At 42.0% G+C, this 27,837-nt stretch overlaps 2 protein-coding genes across 2 annotated transcripts; both read left to right on the top strand.

Annotated features, from left to right (window-relative positions):
* The first annotated feature begins 247 nt into the window (after window positions 1–247).
* Window positions 248–13,243, top strand: sv2ba (synaptic vesicle glycoprotein 2Ba). The gene is made up of 12 exons (XM_084009795.1): window positions 248–938; window positions 5,712–5,892; window positions 7,642–7,793; window positions 8,529–8,662; window positions 9,185–9,274; window positions 10,019–10,132; window positions 10,256–10,344; window positions 10,622–10,786; window positions 10,904–11,037; window positions 11,280–11,480; window positions 11,571–11,730; window positions 11,809–13,243. The coding sequence occupies exons 1-12, from the start codon at window positions 461–463 to the stop codon at window positions 11,990–11,992; spliced, it is 2,082 nt and encodes a 693-aa protein (XP_083865921.1). The 5' UTR covers window positions 248–460; the 3' UTR covers window positions 11,993–13,243.
* Window positions 13,244–18,493: 5,250 nt separating this feature from the next.
* LOC311014071 (uncharacterized protein) lies at window positions 18,494–19,395 on the top strand (the record flags this gene model as incomplete). Its single annotated transcript, XM_084010442.1, has 2 exons — window positions 18,494–19,237; window positions 19,342–19,395. 2 exons carry the CDS (start codon window positions 18,494–18,496, stop codon window positions 19,393–19,395), a joined length of 798 nt encoding a protein of 265 aa, XP_083866568.1.
* Window positions 19,396–27,837: the final 8,442 nt, after the last annotated feature.

Below are 27,837 nucleotides of genomic sequence, written 5' to 3'. Positions count from 1 at the left end.
ACCACATGCTGCTTCTACATGTTTGAGGACTTTGTCAAAGAGAGTTAAAGGTCGTGATTGATTCCATAATGTGAATGTTGTGAAGCCCTTTGAGACTGTAATTGTGACTTCCAAAGGGAAGTGTCGCATAGCAATGTCTCTGCTCTACAAGTGCATTCTTTATTGCTACTCTGCTGAAAATATGATAATATAATAATAATAATTTTGTGTGGTGTGCATTGTGTTTTAGGTTCAGCATGCAGCACTGTGCACATCAAGGACGGTAATAGTCTTCCAACGCAGCCGCTGAGGCCTTAAACCTGAAACCAAGGCTCCTCAGAAGAATACCTGCAGCAACACTGACACCGACTCACAGCTCCTTGGGAGGATTATGCCATTATAGCTGACAACTTGAGCTTCCTCAGAGTACGACGGCTACAAGGCAAAGTCAGTCCTGCTCCGCTTACACCCCGCAGGAACCATGGATGACCCCTATCACAACAACGTGAGCCAGCAGGTGACAGAAGGTGGAGAGTACACCTACACCCAGGATGGAGGAGGTCAAGATGGCTACCCTTACCAGGCGGACTACCCTCCGCAGGACGAGGATGCTCGTAGCGACGACACAGAGGGCGCAGACGATGATGCGCAAATGTATGAGGGGGAGTACCAAGGCATCCCCCACCCTGATGAGATCAAGGAGGCGCGGCGGGCTGCTAGGATGGAGGCCAGGAGGAAAGCCCGCCAGGCTGTCCAACAGGAAGAGGAGGAGGAAAACCTGCCAGAGCAGTACGAGACCATAATGGAGGACTGCGGCCATGGACGCTTCCAGTGGATGCTGTTCTTCGTGCTGGGCCTGGCGCTAATGGCTGACGGAGTGGACGGCTTCGTGGTGGGCTTTGTCCTGCCCAGTGCTGAGAAGGACATGTGCATATCCAACTCCGACAAGGGATTGCTGGGTAAGTGACAGCAACTGGGAGGAAAGGTGGAAAACTAGGGTTTCTCCTGAATATATGTGACAAAAACATAAAGTGACAAAAATTTAAAAAAAATCTCATGGATAGAATAGGTAAAACTAGTTAAACAAGACTGCTTTGGGCTAAATGCTAATATACTGTAAGCATGCAAGTTAACAATGACATTGCTAACAGGGCATGTTCCATCATCATCAGAGTTTGGCATGTTTTAATGCCAACATTTGCTAATTAGCACTTAACACAAAGCTCAACGGAGGCCGATGGGAATGTCATTAATTATGCAGGTATTCGGTTATCAACCAAAGATTCAGACAAATTGAAGTTTTGACTTAATGATAGTATTAGAGAAAAGGTCACCAAAGTGATTACAATTCATCCTGTTGGGAAGAACTAAAAACTGGTTTATTTCTGCAAAATAGACCATTAGAAGACTAGACAGCTATACTGATCCGTTCCAAAGGAGGACCCCCCTCAGTGAAATGACCTGCTGTTTTGCTTGGCTGAGACAAAATCCTGCATATGTTTGACTCTTGATAGCACATGGTTGCAGACCACAGGCAGAAATATCCGCCGTCGCCAGGACACATTATGGGAAAAAAGCTTTGCTCTTTCAAAAAGAATATTGAAAAGGCAAATAACCAACATCGTGTGTCCTCATAGACTTTGAGTCCGTTGGGAGCCACCAGATTGAGTCACTGTCGAGTGAGCCTTAGCCTTGGTACTGTTCTACAAGCATCTGGAAGCAAACTCAACACCAAAGTGTTTAAAAGCATTAAATAGACACAGAAATAAGCACCGTCTTTGTATACTGTGTATTAAGGAGAGTGTTGCCTTTATTTCAGTTGCCTGCTAGCTTCACTTATTCTCAAATAGTGCACCACAACAGTAAACATGACACTGAAATTTGTATGCGGCATAGACCCAACTTACTGAGAAATGTACCTTGAAAGCGTCTCTTCCTCACTTTCTGTGCAGACAACCAGACAGCAAATGAAAGGCCCTCACCTTATTTCCCAGGCCTCGTGTGCGGCTAGCCAGGCGATGTGGCAGATTGCACATAGCTCATTTCATCTTAACAACAGGCTCCTGGGAGGAGGCTTTGCAAGAGATTGATGAGCAACCCGGAGGTGATTGTATTCAGTGTGTGTTCCCAGGCTAATATGGAGCATGTTGCAGCAGTCAGAGAGCCAGGCGGCATGCGGCGCCCGGTGCAGAGCTGTCAGATACGCTTCGGGCCTCTGACAGGCTGTGGTAGCAGGAGGAAGGCCTGGCGAAAATGAAATCACAGCGTCTGTTTGTGCAGACTTGGAGGGGAGCGCTGATCATCGGCTGAGAATATGAAGTAGATCTGCAGAATGATCCTTTTTGATTCCCAGTCATGCTCCGTTCACCAGACTCACCGGAGCAGAAACGTGTTTAATCTTAACGTTAGTCTCGGATAGCGGCAAGACTCCCAATGCCTTGATAAAAAGAGGGGGATGGGCGGTGCACTTACCCTGAAAAGTTTGAACACGTCATCTTTAGAGCGGAAAACACAAGAGACTAATAGAGACACAATGCTGAACACGAAGAAGAGGAAGTTCAGACAGGTTTCAAAGCTCAGACAGACAGATTGCAAATGCTAAACCAGTTGTCTCAAGGAAATCCCTGAACTAGCAATGCGGCTCGTGAGTCTGAAATAAAAAAGGCTGCAGAACAGAAGAGTTGGTTTTATGATGCCTCCCTGCTGCTATTCAATGGATAATCTAGAATATCTGTGGTGCGCGGCATTTACTGACATAACAAGGATGTCAAGCTCTGTCTTTTTCTTTTTCATGGATTTGATTTTTTACAGTTTTGCAGAGGATTTCTTTGTCCGTTAAGGAATGGTAGATTTACTGCAAAGCAAATTCACTGCAATGCAAATTATCCCAACTCTTTTGCAATTTACTCCAGACAAACTGCTGTTAATGTTCCATGACATGTAAAATGCATCACTACTTTTATAGCAAGAGACGCCAGTTTGTCGTTATTCATCCCACGTAAGGTTCTTCCTTAGTTCTTTATAACTAAGCTCAAAACGGATGATTTACTAAATGGAGGAGAGGAATGTGTACCCTAATATCACTATCAGATATCAGGCAGATACCACTGCTCACCCACTGGTTGGTGGACTGCTGTGTTGATGCCTCAAGTTTTGCATTTTTGCCGTCGCCACCTTGGTTTTTGCTGAATTAACCGCACAGACAACATCATTGCAGTGACCTGTATCTCACAAGGTAGCCCCGCCCTAAAGCACCATTTACTTAATGAACATCATGCTGTATTAAAGAAGACATGAAACTAGAGATTGAGACCATAAACTCATGTTAACAATGTATACAGAGATAATAAATCAAGTGAGAAGTAGGGTCATTATCTCATAGACTTCTACACAATCAGACTAATTTTGCCCCCTGCTGGCAATTGGAAAGAATGCAGGTGTTGAAGGATGGGGTTGGCAAAAATGCAGAGAAGCAGGGACTGGACTCAAATGCAGAGAGCAGACGAAGGAGCAGGAGGACTCCAGTGATTTATTAGCAGAAAAGCTTACAGAGTCAAAATATGCAGCTGGTCCAGCCGGCAGCTAACAGCAAAGCAAAACCAGAAAGGTCACAAGAAATCAACTATAAGCTCCAAACACAAGGGGGGAAATCAGGTGAAACACTAGGAGACACAAGGAGCAACGATGAATGATCAAGGAAACAAGGGAGTGCACGGTGATTATAGGTGGAATTGATCAGGGCAGACAATCAAAAAGGCAAGAAAATACACAAAAGGAGGAGGTGAAACCAGACATTTATACAAATAAAACAGGAAAAAAAACCCATGCTGTAAATATTAACAGCAATAACAATTTTAATTTACTGATGGGTAAATCTTTCACATGGTATGTTATAACGAGGCCAAGTGGAACTTTACAAACAGCTGGCTACAAGCCAACACTTGTAACTTTCATTCACTGGATACTATATTCAATCAATATTGTTTTAGTCAGTCTTAGAATAGCAGAACTGATACCATGGTACGTTTCCAGCAGACGATTACTTCAAGTCTTTTCATTCTTATCAAGCCATTTTGGAAAAAAACGCTGCCGGGCGTCCATTGTGTCGAATGTGTAAAACTTGCATTATAATCTTTAAATATGCTGTGGCTCAGGGGGGGAGAGCAGATTGTCCTTTCATCACAAAGGACAAAGTGTCCTTGAGCAAGGCACTGAACCCCAAGTTGCTCCTCGGGCGCTTTACAACAGCCCACTGCTCCTAAAATGTTTAGGATGGGTTTAAATCAGAGGTCATATGTGACAGTTGGAGATAACCTTTACGTTTAAAAAGCGACCTTGTTTAAGTATAGAAATGGAGCAAATGCTTCAACACCAGTATCGGGCTTAATTACTTATATCTGAAGCTGATTTTCAAACAAAGTCTCCCTGAAAAGCCTCGTGTTATATGCACAGGGTTAGCACATCTTTAGACAGCACATCTTATGGAGAACAAATGCTCTGCCGACTTATTATCGCTTCATCTAGATGTCCTAAACGCACTTACAATGCTTTTAATTTGAATACTGTTAGAAAAGGGAAAATAGCTCTTTCCCCTCCGGGGATTCGGTGTCTTCACTGCGCTCAAGGACACTTTAACAGGCAGATGGAAGCTTGTTGCTGCAGGGGTTGATCCTGGGCCTCCACCTGAAGGACAGGCTCTCTCATCACAAGGCCACCCTGTCAACCTGTCCATGTTCGTATCTAAGGCGTACACGTTGCCTAAAGCAACAACTTGGCCAAGATATTAGGCGGCATGTTCGCCTTGACTCTTTGTCTCCCGGCGCCCTTAGCAAATCTCCCGTTGAATGAGTTTGGGACGCGCCGCTTGTGCAGCATTCGGACGGTCTAGTAATCCGGAGGGAAGGTGCACACGATGCTCCACGTGCCGCTAAGCTGCTTAGTCCCACTGTAATTAGGGCTGTGTGTAGTATAAACACATAGCAGGCAGGAGGTATTTAAACAACACGGTGAAGAGGACAGCCGGGGTTGTAGGTTTGGGGTCAGGTGGAGAGCATGTTACCCTCTGCAGAGAAATAAAAAAGGGAGCAATCATTGTTATCTCCGCGGTGCAGTAATGGGCAGCACAGTCGGTAACTGTTGAGAGCTGTTGCTGTACGACAAAAAGTAATGGCAGAGTAGACCTCCTGTCTAGTGCATGCTGGGAAAGGCTCCAGGTCGCTGTGACTCAGAGTGAGAGTCTGCAGATAAAATGTCAGAATTTATTTTGCATAGGTAAAGCATATAATCAAAGAAACAGTTAAAACGTCCGACTTGAAATATATGGAAGGCGAATATCGTGGAAGTGATGCACTCAAAATCCTTATGACCTTTACGACTTTATTACTTCCTTCTTATTAACAGTCCAGGTGCATTTTTTCGTTGCGTCATTTGTGAATATTTGGAAATGTTGTTCAGAGCGTGTATGTAAGGATGCTTCACACTGAATTACAGTGGAACAGGTGATGTCTTTATTCCTCGGCGTTCATACAAGGGTAAAGGGAGCCCCCTTGTGGAAATCCAGACTCTGATCCTTTCAGTATATATATGTGTGCAAATACAAACAGCATCTCTGTAGAGCCCACACTCTGTGTTTTAATGAGATCAAGCGTGCATTAAGGGAGTTAAACATGAACGATGACCTACGAGTGTAAAGGTCGAATGCCTGCAAATGAGGTTTGTTTGTGTGTTTGCAGGTCTGCTGGTGTATGTGGCCATGATGGTGGGGGCGTTGGTGTGGGGGGGTCTGTGTGATAAGATGGGGAGGAGGAAGTGTCTGATCTACGTCCTGACCATCGACCTGGTCTTCTCCTTCCTGTCCTGCTTCGCTCAGGGCTACGGCTTCTTCCTCTTCTTCAGGTTCTGCGCCGGCTTTGGGTGAGACTTTCATGTTCACATTTGCATTTGCACGAACGAAAGACGACTCAGTCGGCTTTTCATATAATGACTGACCTTTTCCATCACAGAGCCTTTTAGTGGAAACAAGCAAGTCTGTAACAAATGTAAAGGGGGGAAAACACATCTTTTTATCTGTATTTGACCGTTTTTCTTCCAAAAAACGACGCCTGACATTTAAGTTAGATGAGTAATGGGAAGCACTTCCATTAAAAAAAAAATCCTGAAGCAGAGAGAGGACGTTATTCAACAGTCAACACAATTGTTACACTGCACACAAGGAGATTTCTGTTTATTTGAATTCCCTAGAGCATTTCTTTGTTCCACCAATTAAAGCAAGTCAACAATACTCTTTGCTTGTTTTTCATTTGCATGTTGTTACTTCCTGTGAAACTGGGTGAAACTTTTCTAATTGAATTTGCAACTTTCAAAGACACATTTCTATTGATAATAATTGCAGCCTGAATGGACCCAGACCTGCTATACTGATGTTTGAGCTCTTTGCTAGGGGGGAAAAAAAACGACTCCAGAGGCAGCCACTGATTGTGTTGATGTTAAACATAATGTGGTGATACTAATTCAAGCTTTGCTGTCCTTCATGTAATGTTTTTGTTCTTTATGTTTTTAATTTATTTGTAAGTCCGTTTAAACCAATTTTAAATTATTTAGATTGTTTTTTTTTTATTATTTTGTCTCTAATTTTGGTAAGCATAATATCTAATACAGATGATATAAAATCTAATAGTGTTAAAGCAGATGCCAAAGATCTGAGCTTGCCTCAGTCCCTGATCAACACCGGAGCTGAAACTTTCCTATCAGCAGGCTCCAGCCATAAAACATTCATGAACATGAAAAACTCACGATATGAACAACTTCAAAGTAATTTCCTCCTCTAATTTGAATCATATCCTCAACTTTATTTTCTAGTCTGGTCAGTTCTGGCATCACACTGAACACTGAGAGCCCTCTGGACAAACTGGCCACCAAAAATAATTAGTAATTATTCATTATCTCATTAAATGCAGCCATTATTTAAAAAAAAAAATTGACTTTCCAGAATCTGGGTAAATTATAACTTTTTAATTGCATTGCTGTTACCTGTAGTGCTATGGGTTGGAGTTGTTTAGTTTATGAGCTATTGGCTGGAGAGATGTCTGCCTTCTCTCCAATATAATGATACTATGGCAGCAATGTCTCTTACCAGAATTCATTAATATATAATCCACAAATCTTGTTCTGATCAGTTTCATGTAGAATTATGGTTAAAAGTCAATAGTTTCTAAGTCATAAACCTTGACATTTTGATGTTTGATTGCTCTGAATGAGTCAGTTTAACTTAATTTCCCTTTTCATAGGAGGAATTTCCTCAGTATAAATTAGTTCTAATGAAAACTCACCATTGCAGCACAGAAGGACATTAAAAAAAAATTGCTGCCGAGTCTTTTAAATGTAATATTTAATGTTTTGAGCACTGAAAATGTAATTCCATGAGACAGATCTCACAAATAAACACAAATGGACCTGCATAGATACAATATATAGATGCAAGACATATGTTGATGTGTAATTTGGATGAATCAACCTTTTTTTTTTAAATCATCATCGGAACAAATTAACTTCCAATCTTACATCACTAATAATCCTCCAAATCCTCAGAGAATGGTGGATAAAAAAAAGTGTTGAGTGAAGAAGATGTGACATTTATTTCCTAAGATGTGATTCCTCTTCCAGAATTGGCGGTTCCATCCCGATAGTCTACACCTACTTCACCGAGTTCCTGCAGATGGATAAACGTGGAGAACATCTGAGCTGGCTCTGCATGTTCTGGATGCTGGGAGGCTTGTATGCCTCCTTCAGCGCCTGGGGAATCATCCCTCACTATGGTAACAACACCGCACCAGACAACCACACGTAGAACACTCGCAAACATTCAAACATCAACCCAGGCAGCAACCTCAAAAGTGAAGCCAATGCTGATGTGCCTTAAACTTGCATTCTCTCTACTGGCCACCAGGGGACGACTCCTCTGGTTATAAAAAGAAGTCTGGTTGAATAGAAGCCTTTGAGAAAATTACCCAAACTCTCACTTGATTTATTATCTTAGTAAACATTGTAAACATGAGTTTATGGTCTCAATCTCTAGTGTTAAGTGTTCTTCAATATATGGTCCTCATTAACAACTCAACACCAGAATCCACATGGATCCAGATCCAGTAAGGTGCCGCACTGCTGCTTGTGTTCATCAGATCCACCTGTCGCTCCTCCACAGTCCAAATATGGTCACTTCCTTCACAGGTGGCAAAAAAAATCCTAGATTGGGACTATTTCCACTCCTTCTATACAGTCTATGAAGAATTTCCCCCCAATAATTACAAATAAATAACTCAGATTAAAATAAATAAAAATGTGATTAAGGATTGAAAAATGAACCCACCCTTGCCACGACCTTTCAATCAATGCCATGTTTCAAATGCAAATGACCCATGCTTAAGGAGATTCATCGGTGCATAAAATACGTTTTGTTTATTCAAAAGATGTGTTTTGTTACATTGCAGTATTAAAGTGATTTGGACATTAAAATGAAGTATTAACAAGGGCTTCGCTGGATGGTTTCCCAGGCTGGGGCTTCGCCATCGGTACAGAGTTCCAGATCCACAGTTGGAGATTATTCATTCTGGTGTGCCTCTTCCCCGCGTTGGCTGCACTTGTCGGAGTCATCTTCATGCCAGAGAGTCCACGTTTCCTGCTGGAGGTCAGATCCAATGATTCAAATATGTGGTTTATTGTATGCAAAAATATGAAAAAAAACACAATAGATTAACAACAAACACTCCCACCATTCTAATATTCATTATGTCAGCGTGCAGTATCACACATCAAGCTGTGGATTGGTTAAAAATGTTGAGTCATCATCAGCCACCGCAGCAACATCCCACTGCTGTGCAAAGGTAGCGAAAGGCTGCTAAGGCGCCACCAGAACACCACCCACCCCTGTTTTCTCATCCAGGACATTGTCAGGCCTTTAACCACATGTGGTATTGTATTTGTATGTTACATCGGGGCTGCTCCAACAAAGTCATATCACACACACCCCCCATTCCATCACACGTTTCCCTCATCTGATAAGAGACCGACCTCATGGGAACATTGTTACTCAGCTAAATCCGGCTACAGTGTATGTACAAAATAAACATTCCATAAAGCTACAGAAAGCTCTTGAAATTTGTTACGTGCTCATTCATTGATGCGTTTGTATGTTTTTTTTTTCGTCCAGAGTGCCCGACACGATGAGGCGTGGATGATCCTGCGACGAGTTCACGACACTAACTGGAAGGCCAAGGGGGAGCCTGAGAGAGTCTTCACTGTGAGCCTTTATCTGCAACAACAACACTGCACAATCACTCAGCATCACTTATAGTTCATTAACAACATAAGTGTACACAAAGCTGCCACAAATAACAAGAAGAATCACAATGTTCCATTCAACTGCAGGCCATGATAGCGGGCCTGCATGCACTAGAGCTCAACATATGGTGCATTGGAGGAAAAAGCCAATACCAGAAAAAATAAACAATCAATCTCAATAAACAGTCTTTGACTCTATTCCAGGCTGTAGAAAAGAGGATACATCTAAGTCAGAGTCTAAAGACTGGCCAAGATTACTCCTCTCGCCCGTCATGTTGCATTTCTTTTCTCTTTTTCTTCTTTATTTAATACATTGTGTAAAACCAAGACAGGGAATCAAGTTTACAAAGATGAAAAATCCATGCAAACAGCAAAGGGGGGGGAAGGAGTTTCAAACCATTCTTGGACAAAGAGTTGATAGTGTTGCATTATATATGCCACAGAAAATGTTTGTGGGGAGAACTAATCTTAAAGTGGATCATAAATATCACTTGTTTGCTTGCCCTAAAATCAGCTGTTCACAGGGATCGTAAAGACTTAGCCCTGATTACCGACCGTATCGCCGGAAAGAAAAACTGTGTGACTGATGGCGACAGTAGATGATAACGATAGTTTGTAAAGATCTGAAATCTGTTGAATGCACAATAATGAAATGAAGATGAAGTTATAGTTGAAATGTCCCAAATCCTCTCTCTTTGTGAAGGCGACCAACATTAAGACACCACAAACTCAGGAGGACGAGTTCATAGAGATCCAGAGTGATACTGGAACGGCCTTCCAGCGCTGGACCGTCAGACACATGACCATGCTGCAGCAGGTCTGCACATCACTCCGAAACTACAGTCTAATAGAAAAGATGACTTAGAATACAAACATAAATTTGCATGTGAATTCTGTGTCTTGCCTAATCTGTCTGTCTGTCTGTCTGTCCCTCTTTCAGGTGATGGCTAACATCATGTCACTGTCTGCCCCAGAGCTCAGACTGCAAGGCCTCTTCCTGGTTATTGTCTGGTTCTGCTTGGCCTTCAGGTAGGAACAGTTTAGCCTGTACAACCACGCTGAGATTTAAGGCAAATATGCATTAATAAGTTACACTTGCATCCCTATAGTGATGGATTTGGATGGCAATTGTGCATTTTTAGAACAATGGTAAGTGGGTTTTTATAAATGTGCCCAATGCAGAGCAAGCTAAATCACTGGTAACATTAAAGTCACAAATCACCCCCAAAAAATGTACACTCTTCATAATATGCAGACCTTTTTATCTTTTTAAAAATGCGCTGGTTTGTATGTTTCTTGGTATCAGCTACCACGGGCTGGGAGTGTGGTTTCCGGATATGATCAAATACATGCAGTATGAGGAGTACGAGTCCAAGGTCAAGGTGTTCCACCGAGAACGGGTCGAACGATTCCACTTCAACTTCTCTCTGGTCAACCAGATCCACCGCGAGGGAGAGTACGTCCATGACAAGTAAGTCTCCGTCAACACGTATACATACGTATTTATATCCATCTCATATTCAGGCCATGGCCTTTAAAGAACATCTGTTTCACGGCTGCTTAATGCGATTAATTTCCTCTCATTTAGGTTCGAAAACATTGAGATCAAGTCTGTGAAGTTTGAGGATTCGCTGTTTGAAAACTGCTACTTTGAGGACGTCAAGTCAACCAACACCTTCTTTGAGAATTGCACTATCAAAAACACCGTCTTCTATAACACAGGTATCACACAAACCTAGCAGCACGATAAATGATTGCGGTGCATTTTTTAAAAGCAATTGTACACTGCAGGCTCCTGAAAATCTAGGGCTCAATAAACTCAGCTAATTAGTGGTATAAAATATTAAAACATTAATGCTGCCCTCAAATAGTCATCTTAGTCATGGCACGAACACTTTGCAATGTGTTTATCCTCCAGCACCACGTCTGTTTAGAGCCTCGTGTAATCCCTCTGTTCTCTCCAGACCTCTGGCAGGAAAAATTCAAAGACTGTCGACTGGAGAACACCACCTTCCTCCACCCCAAAAAAGGCTGCCATCTGAACTTCCAGGAGGAGAACGACATCGTCATTTACATGGTCAGCTTCCTGGGCAGTTTGGCTGTGTTGCCTGGCAACATCCTCTCAGCATTGTTCATGGACAAGATAGGAAGAATCAGGATAATAGGTGAGATCATCTGAAGGCGTCACAGAACTCGCACAGATTTTTTTGTAACCAAACCTGTTTCAGTACGTCACCATCCATCTGTCTTTCTAGGCGGTTCTATGTTGGTGTCGTCTGCCTGCACTTTCCTGTTGCTGCTAAGTTTCAGTCAAGGAGCTGTAATATGTTGGCAGTGTCTGTTCTATGGCACCAGCGTGGCGGCCTGGAACGGATTAGAGGTCATTTCTGTTGAACTCTACCCCTCCTCCAAAAGGTAAGTCGCTTGCACTGTCAAAACATGTTCAATTCCTTGCAGTCACTTAATGTTTTTTCTGCCTTCGTGACTCTGCAGAGGGACAGCGTTCGGTATCCTGAACGGGGTCTGCAAGTTTGCTGCCATCCTCGCCAGCTTCATCTTTGCAGCCTTCATCGGCATCACCAAGATCATCCCCATCTTCCTGGCCTTCATCGCCCTTGTCTGCGGCGGTCTGGTAGCTCTCAAGCTGCCCGAAACCCGGGAGAAAATCCTCTCTTGAAAAGCCAAACTCCTGCAGCCTCCGGGCCCAAACCACTGTGTAGCTAATGTGGAAAGAGTTTTTGGGAGTGTATCAGCTTAAACTTAAATGGAAAGACAAAGGAAGAACGTCCACGCTGTGCTTCATGTGTTTATGAGTTACGATTAAAAATGTTGAAAACCAGTCTGGTTGCCTACATGAACCTGTGGTTGCTTATTATTCCCTCCGCCAGCTCCTCAGGCTGCCCAGCATTTAAAGTGTTTGTCGTTTCCTTTTTATCATTTACTGCCCGTCCTCTACACACACACACACACACACACACACACACACACACACACACACACACACACACACAGTGTAGAATCATTTGTTGTCTTCGAGGTTTGTGTAAAGGAAAATATAAGAGATGAATAATATGTCTGTACTTGGAAGGTGATGTAGTTTATGTTACCATGTTGTGCTTTGATTTCATTCCCTGCTGGGAAAAAAAAGGAAAGAGAGGACATATAGTTCTAATTTTAATTGGATTCAAATCCCTTCAGCAACATTGATGCTGGTGTTGCTATTCAGGGAAAAACACCTCTTTCGTTCACCCAGTCTTTATTTATTCAGCACTGTCCCGTGGTGTATCTTCTTTAGTTACCATGTTGTTGCTTGGTTTGATCCCTCTAGAGGTCTCGGTCGACCACTTAATTAAACGTAGGAGCGATCTAAATCCAACCTGAACAGCCGACCAGATTCTCCTCCTGTTTGCCGTCTTGTCCTCGACTGAGACGTCGTGTCTGTCCTTAACTGTAGCGTTGTGTTCTGTAGGTGGTGATAATAATGTAGGGTCTTCTCTGTCACATCTTGCCATGACAAAATGTAAGTTGTTTTTGTTCATTGACCTATTTTTTTTCGTCTTTTTTTTCTAAAAAAGAGAATGATACAAAACTGTGAGTTTAGACGTTTTGATATGATGCTCTCATTTTAATGTTCTGATGAAGAACAGTTTCGCTGCATTTCTGACAACATGTGTCAAGATTTCTAAGGAGCATGTTACTTTTTTTTGGCATGACTGAGCTGTGTGTGTGTGTGTGTGTGTGTGTGTGTGTGTGTGTGTGTGTGTGTGTGTGTGTGTGCGTGTGCGTGCGTGTGCATGTGTGTATGCGGTTGTTATCCACATGTCTGTGAATTTACACAATAGTCTGACTTTATTTGTTGTTGTACATACTGTAGACCTGTGTATATTTGTTGTAAAATAGTAGCTCCGTCATGACTTGAATAAAGCTGAGGGCGTAAGATCCAGTTTTCTGGTTAATAATTATCACGCTCACACGCCACACCTAGTTATTCTCATGCAGAGAAATTACCGGGATAATTCATTTCTTAATACATATTCATTGTGAAAATTCCCAAAACGAAAATAAACAGAGTCATCCAGCAGGGAGGGAGATTATGTGACCGTCTCATATTGGTGGTAGTTCTGGACCAGCTCTAGTACTGCTGGATGACTCCATTTATTTTCAATGATCCTGGTGGGGTCCAGGTGGACTTCAGGACCAGTTTGCAGGACTACCGGAAGATTGATATCCAGCTCATGTGTTTAGCTTAGCATTCAGGAGGAGAACAAAAAAACAGCTAGGTTGTTGAAAATGTTTTAACTTGAAATAAGTTGATGAGATCAAGCAGAAGCTGAAGGGAACACAGAAACACTCCGACAAGTGTCTGCATCTGTTGCCAGCTAGCATACAGCTAGCTCTGTACTATAGCGGCATTTAGTCTGTCTTGTGCCAATAAACACAAACAGTTCAGCAGTAAAGTGACGTATAATTTCATGTCTGAACACACCTCAATGCTAACTAATTAATGTGTTGTATCTCATTTGATTAATGTGTGGCCTACAGGGGTTTATGTGTCAGACTGTTTGTTGGCTGTAAAGAGATGGCTAGCTGTTTTGTGCCAAGCTAAACTTGCTGTAGCTTTGTATACACTCGTTAAAAGGAGTGGTATCGATCTCCTCATCTTATTCTTGGCAAGACATAGAAAAATAATGTTGTGTTATGTTGTGACCTGACCACTTTAATGTGTGTAATGTGCTGTAGGCTATGAAATTAAATCACAGGGCATGTTCACCGACCTCATGAGATGTTGGGAAAAGATCAGGGTAGATTAAGCAGAACACATTCAAAATGTCCTCCTAAAGAAACGTAAACATGCCGTCAAAGTGAAGCACGCTGTGAATATTAACAATAAAAATGTTACGAATGCTGGGAAGTTTGAAAATATATTGCAGACAATAGTAGAAATATTAACATTAATTACATTTTTTTAATAAAAAAAAACTCAACTGTATCATACAAATAGGAATTTGTTTGAACGATTTGAAGGAAAAATTCTCATTATATGAAAATCCAAAATTGAGATGGATCGAATGCATTGAGAATCATTTAGTAATCGAATCCTCTGAATCCAAATCCTAACCGTAACCCTAACCCAAGCTGAATATAACTGTTCCCATGTCGGTGGCAGCTGTGTGTTGGGGGGGGCTTGTAAAAACATGGCGGCACACAAGTGTGAGCAAGTGCCAGCAGTAGGAGGATGTGTTTACACTGGCTGAGGTGTGAAAGACTGCTGATCTGTCCACCAGCTTTATCTGGATGTCATATTAGAGGACAGCGAATATGATCAAGTTTGACTTGAGTGAGATTTGATTGATTAACATATCTAAGATTAAGGTTCTTCGCATTCTAGGTTGTCTGGAATAATTGAATATTATCAACATTTCCACGTCAACACTTCCTGCTCACAGACTTCCTGTTTCAAATATTTAATTCTCTTAAATTGTTCTGTTCAATTCCGTTGTGTTCTGCCAATGTCACTCTCTTACAATTAGAGGAAATTTACTGTCCACCTCTGGCTGACCCCGCCAGTTCCAGCTATGTTTCACACCTAGGGTGCAGAATGTGTCCCCCTCACCTGCCACCTCACACACTCATGCACACACACACACACTGAAGCTTTCGACATACCGTCATTAACACACAAGTTTAAGATAAAATTCATCCCAACACATTTTGATTTTATGATATTTGGCGAAGTTGACTGTGACGCATTCCTTGTTTTACCCTTCTAATAATGTCACTTGTTCTCACAGCTGAAGAGTAAACGTGAGCAGGAAACCACAAAACAAATTTTTGTGATGGTTTTGGGAAACATCTTCAAGTCCGTAATGCCTCATCTGTTTTCACGTGTGTCCACTTGAGAGACAAAACGCCAATATTTTGAAATGTATTCTGTCATCAGGAGTTTTGACTATGAAGCTGTCTAACTGAAATCTGTCATTTCACTCAGAACATCTCAAATCATCCAGTGAGCCCATGTGTCCTGTGTGGAAGCATTTATTGTGTCCCATGTCTTCATTTTCCCTCTTGACCTTATTATAAAATCTGGAAGCATCTTGTGGTCTTGACCTCTGACCGCAGCATTAACTAAAGCAGCCTGTTCCAACATATTATTCCTCCGCGTCGTGGTTCTGATCTTGTTTTCTTTGCTGTATCACTGTTTACCGCGGCGCCGACCCAGTGTCCCTGCAGCACTCGTTGAAATGATGTGTATTTTGATTTGATTCCAAGCGGAGGGGGCACACTGGAGGTCGTGGTGGGGTTGATGGACTCAGGAGGCCCAGACAGGTGGCAGGCAGCCCAGCTTCAGAGCCTGCTGTGGGTGTGCGTCCACCCAGAGGTGCCAAACTCCCAGCCAGGCTCCCACAGCCTCACCTTGGTCAGGGGGACTGGCAGGGTCGCAGTGCGGGTTCAACCCCAGTTCACCCAGCCCACAGCCCAACACTGCACACACCTTTAGTTAGTTAGGAGTGTCATCTTAAAAGGACAGCTCACCCAAAACTCAAAAATACATATTTTTCCTTTAGTCCTATTTATCAATATATATTTCCTTCTATCCAATATAATGGAACGCTGTTTGTGGTGCTCAAAGTGCAATAAATAAAATATGTTTACAGCATCTCTTACCAGAAATCACGACCCGTTTACTCAACATAATTCAAAGACCTTGTTGTGAGCAGTTTGATAAAGGAACTATTTGTCACAGAGACATTAATGTTGACTTTTTCCAATGCATTTTTTGGCTCATTGAGCACCACGAGCCGAGTGCCATAAAGTCCCATTATATTTAAGAGACGGCAGACGTCTCTACGGCGGTATCTCGAAAACTAGCCAACTCACACCAAAATGACCTTGATTGATAAGCAACACTTCAGGTAAGAGAGAATATGTATTTTTTGATTTTGGGGGTGAACTGCCCCTTTAAGTTGATTCAGTCATATACACCTCCTCACATCTTACAACATATGTTTAATTATTGAGGCTTTCTGTATCAAGCAGGGCTTCAGCGTTCTGGGGAGAGGAACTGAAAGCAAGCTGAAGGACACTCTATGAACACCAACAAATCAGCATTTTGACAGTTTAGAGTGTCCTCGATGTTTTGTTGCTGACCATCTCCATCAAGGACGAAAAAACCTTTATACCAAAGCAACCACAAAGTGCTGGTGAGAATATTGAAATATTGAATATTGAAATATCCACTGTGTTTGATGTTATGATGATTCCTTAAGCAACATAAATTGATTAATAATGCAGGCAAATTGCCTAATAGCTAAAAAGAGAAAAGCAGAATACATTCATAAAATGTGAAACATCCCCTCTCTGTTCTAATTGGCCTAATCCAACAGCAAGGTTTAACACTTTCTATGTCAAAGTATCAGTATCAGAAAAAAAAAATCACTGTTCCCTATTTAATAAATGCATGACTTTTCCTAAAGAGATCTGATGTGAAACCAAAACCTGGACTAACATGGGGAGAGGAGGGGCCGAGGAGAGGTTAGCAGTGACTGTTTTCCAGCGTTCCCGCTTCTTTCAGCTGAGGTGTGAAGTGACGCCTCAAGACTCATCAGTTCTCATCAGTGTGAAACCATCACGCCTCCGCTTTAACTGCATAATATAGGCCATTATGCTTCATTAAATGTATTACCATTTACATTTTAGCCCTGCAGGACAGATCTGCCTATCCAGAAGGAGCGGCAGTAGAAGAAGAAGAAGCTTCACTTCCAATATCAAGATAAAGAAAGTGGAGTTTCAGCGATCACAGTCCGACTTGCTGTGACTATAAAATGGCGAGAATGTTGTTGAGAAGTGTTGGGACATAAAGTAGAGGACAGAGCACGGAGATGTCAGGTTCAAGGTTGGCGTGAGGTGAGGAGGATGAAGCAGGAGAGTTCAACGTACTATTAATGCTACGAATGAAGAGTTGAGACACTGACATGACGATGCACACTTTAACACCAGCAGCCTCTGTGCTTTGCCTGTTTACACGCGTCAATATGATGTTTCTCAGGCACAAGTCACACAGAATCATGAATGACACTAAACACAATCTCAGAATCTTTCTTAAAGGTTGTCGGCAGATATGAAAACTTACTACATATCAACGGTAATCATGATAGATATCTTAATATTTGACCATTTATGTAATGGTCATTTTAGTTAAGCCTAGTTAAGTCTTTTATGGTGAAAGAATAGTGAGATTCTTCATATTCGTGTATTAGTATCAGTAGCATATTGTAGAACTACTTACAAATGAAAGTTCTGCCTCCCAAAAAATATGTTTTAGTTAAAGTACAAAAGTTTTTTCAGCAAAAGAGCTTTAAAGCATCAAGAGTGAAGGTCCTCATATGCAAAATTATTCCTTTTCAGAATGCAATAATATCCCGTATATCATATTATCAGTTTATTATTCTTGATGCATTGATATGTAAGCAGAATCTTACTTTTTTACTTCAGAAATGTTTCATATTGTACTATAATATCATAGGTTGATCAACTTGAATCTAGCTGTCAGATAATATTTAGAATAATTACATTTTATTGTACAGGTTTGTTCACCATTTTTAGATTGTGAAATTATGTGCTTGAACCATATAACTGTATGCTTTTCCTCTATAGATTGATAGATTGTATTTGGCAATCCTAATTGAGTTTCAGATTTTATAATTGTATTATTATTATGGGAGTTTTAACTCTATAACCTCTATCAGATTGCTGTGTTTTACAGTGTAAGGCTTCACACTATCACATGGCCATTTCACTGACTAGTGTCTTTAGTGTTAAAAAGTGAATGCGGGAGAAATGAGATCATTGAAAACAAACCCTGTCTCTTAAACATGTGCAAAATGCATCTGGGTTGCTCCAGAGACAAAAAGCCCAAAAAGCCAAAACTGTTTATTGTTTTGAGCAGGAGTCAAAATTCACACTTCCACTCTTGTAGCTGCATTTTCCCAGACACAGAGGAGAGGGAGAGGTACTGAGACAAGGTCCCAGAGAGTGTGTGCTTTAGACAGTGATGGTTTGTGAGAATCTGCGGAGGTGTCACTTCACACCTCTGCGGCCTGGCCTGCACTTATAAACCAGTGCAACAGATCCGAGCAGCACTCACAGCCTCCCAGTCTCTCCACTCCGACCACACAACATGGATACCTCCTCAGTCCCTCTGCTCAACTACGGCCTGCAGTACCAGTGGTGCTCCGACTCGGACCTCTCTGGCTTCTCCTCTTCGGAAACCCTGTCCCCTGTCCCCTCTATGGACTCCAGCCTGTCTCCTTCCTACCAGCAGCTGCCACAGTCCACTCCTAAGGGGTCTAAGACCGGATATTCCCAGACGCTCAAATCCTCGCCCTGCTCCCTGTCTGGACGCGGCAGGAAGACGGGCCGAGCCACCCGGATGCGCAGCAAGCAGAGGGAGAGCGCCAGCGAGAAGGAGAAGCTGCGGATGAGGGATCTGACCAAGGCTATGCATCATCTCAGATCCTACCTGCCGCCCTCGGTGGCCCCCGCCGGACAGACGCTGACGAAGATAGAGACTCTCCGCCTCACCATCCGCTACATCTCCTACCTGTCGGCCCAGCTCGGCCTCAGCGAGGAGGCGCTGTTTCAGAGGAAGGAACAAGGAGACACCTCCGCCAGCGACACCTCCTCACCTGACATCCTCAGCTACTTCCAGCACGGCTCCATGGGAGGACAGGAGGCCCAGCTGCAGAGCCAGAGCCTGAACCAGAGCCCGTACCAGGCTGAGTGTCAGGACGGCACGCTGCATTCTGGGAGCTGTGGTTTTGGAGTGGATCAGTACAGCAGACAGTACATCGAAGCTCCTCTGGGAAATATGAGCATGGGTGGCATCCTGCAGTCACCTCCAGCAACACTGCCCTGCTGTCAGGTATGTGGACGTTTATTATTATTTACGTTGAAATCACACAACTTTCATGTTTTTGAGTAAAAGTGAATTGCTAATCAAACTTCCTGTTGTTTCTTTTAATACAGATGTGTGGCAAAGACTTCTGCACACCACTGGTTTCCAGAGAGTATTGGGGTTGAACACTCCGACATCATCATCATCATCCAACAACAGACACAAACTACTTCTACTGCTTTTACTGCCTCACTGTGAAACAAGTAATTTATTTGAAATATATATGCTATTCTACATTATATTTATTTTGTCCTATGAAATGTTCCCTGTAAATATTGATATGTCTAACAACTATTTTTTATATGTCTTTATACCACTATTTATAATAAACTATTGACAAAATGTTTCATGGTTTGTCATCATTTGATGATGCAGTTCAGAAAAGTGCTACGAGTGGTAAGAGTTAGCGCCCTCTGCTGGTCATGAAGCCACAATGGCACCCCATTGGACCAGCTGTGGTTTTTAATCATAAAATTACACTGTAACAAACATCAGAAAATGGTCAGCCCTGCTATCAATTCTTTTAAATGTATTTATCATAATTATGTTGACTTCGCCAAAGTTCATATCTAACTTTTTTTGTCAGGTGTTTTAAAATAATTGGTTTTAAAGTGGCTACAATTGATATCTAGTAAAAAAACAATACAATATATATATATTTTTTTACTAGATGTATTATATGATAATGTAACAGTATTAAAAGGGTTAACTTGTAGGGATGTACATACAGAGAATTAGCTACATAATGCAGCTTTACAGAGCTTTGCAGCAAATTTCAACTCACTGTTCAACTCACGAACCTGCTCAGCAGCAAACAGCAGACCGACCCAGTGAGACACAAACATAGTGAACACAGTGGAGCATTTAGCAGCTAAAGAACCAAGTATTTCACTCAGGAGTTGGTAAAAACCAAAACCAGAACTGAATAGTGGTTTTCCATTAATCACATGGAAAGAAACACGACTCCAAAGAATGCTTCAAAACAAGTTTAATATCAACTTAAAAGGATGTGTTGGTGTTCTGTTGAGGACTTGCTGCTTCTGCCTCATATTATTACTTTTTAATACATTCTTTTAATATAATGAGGTCTGTCAATTTCATCACTTATGCTGAAAGCGATTCAGTAGGAAGGGATCCTTTTATCGCCAGTATGAACAGGAGGAATGATCATATCAAGCAAAATCTGTTACATATCTCATAGGGCACCTGACAAAAGCTATCCTTCCTCTCAATGTAACATATTCTGTGTCAGTTTATTACAGTAAAACTCTTCACTGAAGTTACAGGAGATTAAATTACACACTGAGTGACACGCTCAAACCCAAAATACTGCCTGCACCATTCAGTCACATGGAAATCATGGATGGGCGTCCTGGTGGCCTGATGCAATAAAGTGTATCTCTCCCTCCTCCAGTGTTTCCAGTCAGCATCGTCACTGTAAAAAGTCTAATAAAGAAAAAATGTATAATAAGGCAATATTTTGAAGGCCTTGTGCATCATTTTATTAACACATTCTTCCTGAATCGGTCTTTTTTCCACAGGAGATATTTTGACTTGCTATACTGGAACAGGAAGGTGTTGCTAATGAATGTTGCCTGAAACTGGAGCGGCTGAATGAAAACCGACATCATGTCCGGTCTTTTGTGTGGAAAAATTAGAATTAGATAAAAAATAAACACAATAAATGCTTTGTATTGTAAAAGACTATGATTTAACTTGGTGACCATATATTGCATCATATATAATGGTTATGCATGTATGTTAAATGTTTGTGTGTACATTAATATTCTCCCATATCCACTTGGAGAAATGAAAACTGAGAAAAAGAATAATTTTACAGGCATAAAACAATATGCCGCAGAGAAGCTCCACACACGTGAATGTGACTGGAATGCAGCGTTACCTGCTGGGAGCTACATTTCCTGTCGTGGCGTGAAGCATCTGAGGTTCGCTCCACAGCAGAGCAGAGATCAACCTCTGCCACAGGTTATCTAGTTTATTTAGTGTCTCTTTGTTAATGGGGCTCTGCAAACACAGAGAGGTCCTTGGCACCGCTAAGTCTAGACTAAAGATATAAGATCCTCCCTGCTCTCTCCCCCTTTCTCTCACCTACAACCTTAATTACCTGCTAGAGCCAACTGAGAGGGCTTTAATATTCATAGAGGTGCAGGCAGGAGAATTAGGCCCCAGTGTTTAGTTTGCCACATACATGCAGGTCATTTGATATGCAAGCAGCAAACCCAACACAAAGCCTAATATACTCACTTAGGTCTTTCATCAGAGAAGGGTTAATAAACTCCCTGGCCTAAAAGAGTTCAGGATGAAAGGGTTAGCACCGCCGTGCTGATTATTCACTCATTACATGTGAGTAAACACTGTCAGGGCTTAATGTGGATTAAGAGAAGACAGATCCTCTCTGTCATCAGCCTGGGAGGGGAAAGAAGAAAGCTGACAGCTTGGGGAACTCACTGCGACCCGGTTTGTAATGGGAAATAATATTCAGTTAATAGTTTATCGTTTGACAAACAGAATGAGAGATGTCCTTCCCATGAAATAAGAAATAGTTCATTCACCATTTGTAAAAGCTTCAATCTTCACCAAGGACTAAAGTGCTTGAATTGTAGTGAGTTTTCATCTGTGGTTTTATTTGAATGTCACTCTTTATCAGATGATACACTTCATTTTTGAGTGCTTGTAAAAAAAAAGTCATCTCACAGAGAACAGGGCAGTGGGAGGAAAATTATATATATATGTGTATTTTTTATATATATACTGTATATAACAAAACAAAAGTCTAAAACACAACTCCGCCCGCACCGGTTCATCTTTCCTAGAATGAGGGAATAAATTACTTCCATAAAATGCTTCTTTATAAAAGAAAAATAGATATCTATATAACTGTACACCTAATCTATACAGCATAAAGTCAGGGAGCACAGGAAGAAGGGAAATTATCTATATGTAACAAAATGATAATACTGCAAGTCAAGTTAAGTTTACTTTCATAATTCATATGACTCAATGTGCTTCAGAACAGAATAATGTCTCATCTTCGCTTCGACTTCCACGTCTGTTTTCTTTGCATAAGCAGGGTGGAGGAGAGCTGTGCGAAACTGGTTCACACGTGCTGCTCGGAGGTTTCACCTCCGCTGCAGAGCAGGAGTCAAATGTGACGCGGCGGTTTGTGGGAAAGCTGCTCAGGATCGGGACTCAGGTCCACAGTCGACACCCGACGATCAAATCAACAGAAACAGAGAGGATCCAATGATCTGCTTTCACCTTATATGAATAAATAAAAAAAAAACACGTCTCTGCTAAATGAAAATCATTGTGTGAATAAATGATAAACATTAGACATTAGTGAGGTTATGTCGCAAAAATTTGGGATTCTTGTTTCAAATATCTAAATTTCCCAAAAATCAGAGTCAGGACCCTTTTATCATCTGTAAAATAACACCATCTCCATGTCACACTTACAAACACTTAACTGCTGCCGAAATAAATGTTGCATGTTGAAAAACATCTGAAATTAAATGTTCATCCAGAAAACTCAATCGCCAATATTCATGCTATAAATTCAGATGACATCTATGTATGCAGCAGGTTGTGAAGCATAAACAACATTTATTACATTTAAATATTTCTTAGAACGCGGCATCTGATAAATATGTGTGATATAAATATAAAGTTGCAAAGCAAATATGCATAGAAGCATCATCTTCGTCTTCGTTGACACGAAGAATTCGCATCACTCATCTAATTTTATCCAATCAAATCTCTTCCTCCACCTTAGCTGTTATTTACATTGTTTCCCTCCAATATCATAATATCTCAACCATGAGGACATTAACTGGGTTGTTTATGATGTTAATAATCTAGAAAATTAAGATTATTATTTTATTTAACCGGGCCACACAGAGGTCTTGGAAACCTCTTTTTCAAGGGAGACCTGACTTATTAAAGTCCGGTCTAGTGTGTTAGTAGTTGCTTGTGTACATCCTTAGGGTTCCCAGACTAGCGTGGCGGACTGCTGTCCAAACAGGACGAGGTGTAAACTCCTCACACTTCACAGCTGCCCCGGCACACTTTTCCAGCCCGGTCTATTCGGGGACAGCAGAGCAGGAAGAAAACACAGCGCTAATGAAACGTAGAGCTGCTTTTCACTCCAGCATCACAGTAAAAAAAAAAAAGACTGACGTATCTGTGTTTCACTGAGCCCGACACCGTACAGTGTCATGTCTTATCCCATCACCCAAGTGGATTACAGATCATTTAGCACCCTAGATTTCTGATCCAATAAGTGCGACCTGCGATCCAGGTACAACCCCTGTCATGGCAGGGTCGTGTTCCCAGGCTGCAGGAGCGTATAGTGTGAATTTGTCTACTCCGGGTCACACCTTGACCTGGAGCTGGCATGTTTCCCATGGGACCCCCCAGCCAAGGTGTCAGCGTTGCTCCCAGAGCTTCTCAGGACCAGAGGTGGCTACTGGAGGTGCAACTTCGCACCTCCTACCACATATATGAAGCAGCCTCCCTCATTCTCCTCACTCTCCTCTTCCTGCCTCTCCAGCTGACAGCTCACCGCTCAGAGAAGAGCTTCCAACTACAGCAGCCACCACATCACCACGATCACCACAGCAGCTATGGAGGCGTCCTACTGCTCTCCTCTCCAGGACAACTCTTTCCTGTTTGACTGCGAGTCCCTGCTGGACAAGTCTTATAATCCTCTGGCCTACGATCCCGCCACGGACCCCGGGTACTTCAGCGCCGGCAGCAGCCTGTCTCCCACCTCTTCTGTGGACTCCTTCTCCTTCTCCCCAAGCTCCCTCCAGGCTGCCGGAAACGAACAAAACGCTTTGGACTTTTTGGTTTTCAAAAGCCCGCCAGCGCCCGGCCTCACCCACCAGACACAGACTCTGCCGGACTCCAGGCCCTCCACAACCACCTCTTCTTCTGCAAAGAAATCCAGATCCAGGTATCCAGGGAAGAAGCGGCAGACAGCCAGCGAGAGGGAGAAGCTGAGGATGAGGGACCTGACCAAGGCCCTGCAACACCTCAGGACATACCTGCCCCCCTCGGTGGCACCGGCGGGACAGACCCTGACCAAGATCGAGACGCTGCGCCTCACCGTCCGCTACATCTCCTACCTGTCGGCTCAACTGGGCCTCAGCGAGGAGGCGCTGGAGCAGAGATCCTCGGGGTTGGCGGAGCAACCCCAAAACCTCAGCCAGTTCCTGGGTCAGCCGACAGCCAGCTACAGCCCTCAAGAATCAGCCTGTAACATCATGAGCTCAGCTCAGCTGTCCTCTCTGCTGCCTTCGTATCAGGTATGTTCACATCACGGTCAAACAATGTGATTCACTTTTACACTAAAACGAACTGGCTTGACATCGGCCTTGTGTTACAGTTGAATGAGTTTATAACGAAAATCTGTTTTTTATCTTCAGGTTTCAAGCGATTTTTGCTTCGCCGGCGAGCAGTTGTGGATGCCAGAGCAGCAGCCTCTACACTTCTCTGGACAGTGCTGAGAGAGACGGCCATCAATCCACTATTTTCATTGTAACAATGACGTCGAACAGAATTTATGTACAAAAACTTTAATTTTTTGTTACTTTGAACAAAATCTATTTATGTCCTTTTCATATGTGTTTATATGTATATAACTGTGTATTTATTGAGCTTTCACAATGTGAACAAAATAAACGTAATTTATCAAAAGTTCATTAATCCAAGTGTTTTCTCATTCTTTCTTTCTTTCTAAAAGCAAAACCATTAACAAATGAGATCATACAGACTTGGCCTCCACTTCCATACATAAACACAGCAGCTGTCAGCATGACAAAGAGGTGCTAAACAGGGAGCACATCCCCTCTAAAGTCCCGAAGGAAAGACCCCCACTGAGAGAAGTGGCAGCTAAGGACCAGTTAATTGACACCTTTTCTATCCTGTGTAAACAGGGCGGCTGGTTGAGACCCAGAAAGAACCTTCATGATATATAACTGAGCTATTTTCTTCCATAACGTCTTATTTCAGAACAGTAGAAAGAAAACATCCAAAATGCGCATTTAGTTGTTTATTTAATACACTTTGTCTATTTGCATCTGTAGATTTATTTTCCCTGTTCACCCTTTGTTTGTTGTTTTCTTGTGTTGCCTCATACTGAGCTAGGAATCTCCACTTTAAAGCACTTACATATAACATAATACATTTCCAATTCCATTCCTTTCTATATTCTGAAGGTTCGTTCATAAATCATTCAGAGCCTGATTCATATCACAGTTTATTCCTGACATGAATCGATTTTTTTTCTTTTTATGGTTGTTGGAGTGATATAAAAGGAAATCAAAATCCCCTGTTTCCAATCTGTCAACAAAATGAAAGAAGACACAGAGCAGGAGTTAAATGTCAACAATGGGGGTAAATGTGCAACAGAAGACTCAGATGATACAACAAACTGTTGGTGAACAGGCTGAGAGCAGACAGACAGGTAAGGAATGCAGATCCAGACAAACTCACAACAAATACACTCACTGAAGCAGACGACAGGTGTGATTGTGAACCTCTGGTTCTGAAAAGTGAAGCCCAAGCTGAAGTGCGTTAAACTTGCGTTCTCGCTATTGGCCATCAGGAGGCGACTCTTCTTGTGTTTGACCTGTCGATACCACAACTTCACTACCATCGCTATGACGATTTGCCACAGGTGAGACAAGCAGAGGCTGCATCCCAAGTCTCATAGGCCCAATCTCAATGTCCCAATGGTTGAGTGTTAGAGCCTGTGAGTGTCTGAAATGGTATGAATATAAATAGGACAGCACTTGAAAACATGTCATCTAAAAGTGTGGGTTTTTTATTTTACATGTTTTACTTCCCCGTCTTCCAGGCTCTTAATTGTCAAATAATGTATTTACTTGTTTTAGTTAAAACAGCTTCAATAAGCAAACTAACTGGTTGATGAATAAACCAGGTGTGTAATATAGCCCGTTCCCCTGGTTTCCAGTGTTTTATGTTCCATATTAACTCTTTAGTCTCATGTGCCGTCCTCTTTGTTTAGCTTTTTTGTAAAGTCCTCTGTGCTTCCCTGTTAAACCATTGTTTAACGCAATGATTTGTGGGTAAATGCACCGATATAAAAGCACAAAAGGCTCAAAAAGTCTTGCGTCTTAGTCCCTCCCACCACAGACGCGAGGGAGAGAGAGGAAATGTGTTTTTAGAGACCTCCTGTCCTCTCAAGCATCATGTGAAGCGACGTTTGCTTCTGATCTCAGCTGGATCAGCTGTCATTCAGCACAGTACAACAATGACAAAAGGCCCACACTTCTCTGTCAGAGCAGCAGTGTTTTCTCTCTGTAGTCTCTTACCTGTTTAACAAACACCTGCTCATGAATAACAACCTCTGTTATGTATTTCTACTGGCAGAATGCCTTTCTGTTATTTATTAATTTATTGTGTCTGTATTCATTCTGACTGCAAATCAATATGTAATTACCCAGAGTATCATTAAAGTGTCATTTATGAGTATACATGTTTCAGGGACTCATATCAAAGGACACTCAGGAATTCACGTGACTGAGTAGAAATGTGTTTCTTGCTGACAGACTCTATGCTCTCTTTTTAATGAATTCCAAAGTTATTTGTTATCATTTTGATGTTCAGACCTTCAACTAACTCTGATGTTTAACTGTTATCTGTCTTGCCTCTGGAATGAAACTCCAGTGATGTTGAGACATATCAGATCAGTCAGATGAGCTGCACCTTCCAATCAATAACTGATATCCAGTCATGGCCCCTCAGAGATCTCTCACTCCTCAGAGGAGAAATACGAGCTTTGGGACAGCCTTCAAGATGGCAGACTGGAATTTCTTCCTGCTCAAACGAGGAGTGCGGAAAGAGACTTCACCTTAAATAAACGGACGATTCAGTAAACACTGGCTGTGGAGCCGGTGCTTAAATACTGTGGCAGCAGTCTTGATTGAATGATTGGCAGCAGGTGTGATCAGGAGAGGAGGAGGCGGGGACGAGCAGAGGGAGCAGACATAGCAGCCAATCCCTGAGGAGAACATAAACCCACTCACAGACCATTGAGAGGAAACGTCAAACAACACAAAAAGGAGGGAGAAGAACTGCTGATACAAACAATTTAAAGATACAATGGTCAGACTCTTTATTTGACAAAATAATATATTTCATGCTGATATGTAACAGTTAAAATGTTAACACTATTCACCATGTCTCCCCTTCAATTGAGAAAGTTTAAAGCCAATAATGCTGTTTCATTACAATCCAAATGCTGATTGTCGCTTCCTGTTGGACGTGTTTCTCTGCAGTATATGACCCAGAACTTGATAATATGATGTCTTAGTCGTTAAAGATGAAGATGGTTTGTGTATTGACTGTTGCTATGTCAACACTGTGATCTGTCTGGAGCAGTTATTCTCAATAACTGTGCTCGCAGCCTTTGCAAAAAACACCAAAAAATCATATTTTTGCTTTATCTTCTTCACTAAGTATGAAAGCTCAAAGTACGTTTAGAATGTAGAAATACAAAATGTCACAATAGATGCTAAAAA

This window comes from Eutrigla gurnardus, assembly GCF_963514095.1.
Source record: "Eutrigla gurnardus genome assembly, chromosome: 1".
Lineage (NCBI taxonomy): Eukaryota > Metazoa > Chordata > Actinopteri > Perciformes > Triglidae > Eutrigla > Eutrigla gurnardus.
Note: the sequence above shows the minus strand (reverse complement) of the source record. Positions and strands in the feature narration are given on the sequence as shown.

Bases quoted from the DNA above. Each gene is read 5' to 3' on its own strand.
- sv2ba (XM_084009795.1), top strand. From the start codon at position 461: ATGGATGACCCCTATCACAACAACGTGAGCCAGCAGGTGACAGAAGGT. The intron at 5,893-7,641 runs GTGAGACTTTCA...TTCCTCTTCCAG, and splicing joins AGGTTCTGCGCCGGCTTTGG to AATTGGCGGTTCCATCCCGA. The intron at 8,663-9,184 runs GTCAGATCCAAT...TTTTTCGTCCAG, and splicing joins GTCCACGTTTCCTGCTGGAG to AGTGCCCGACACGATGAGGC.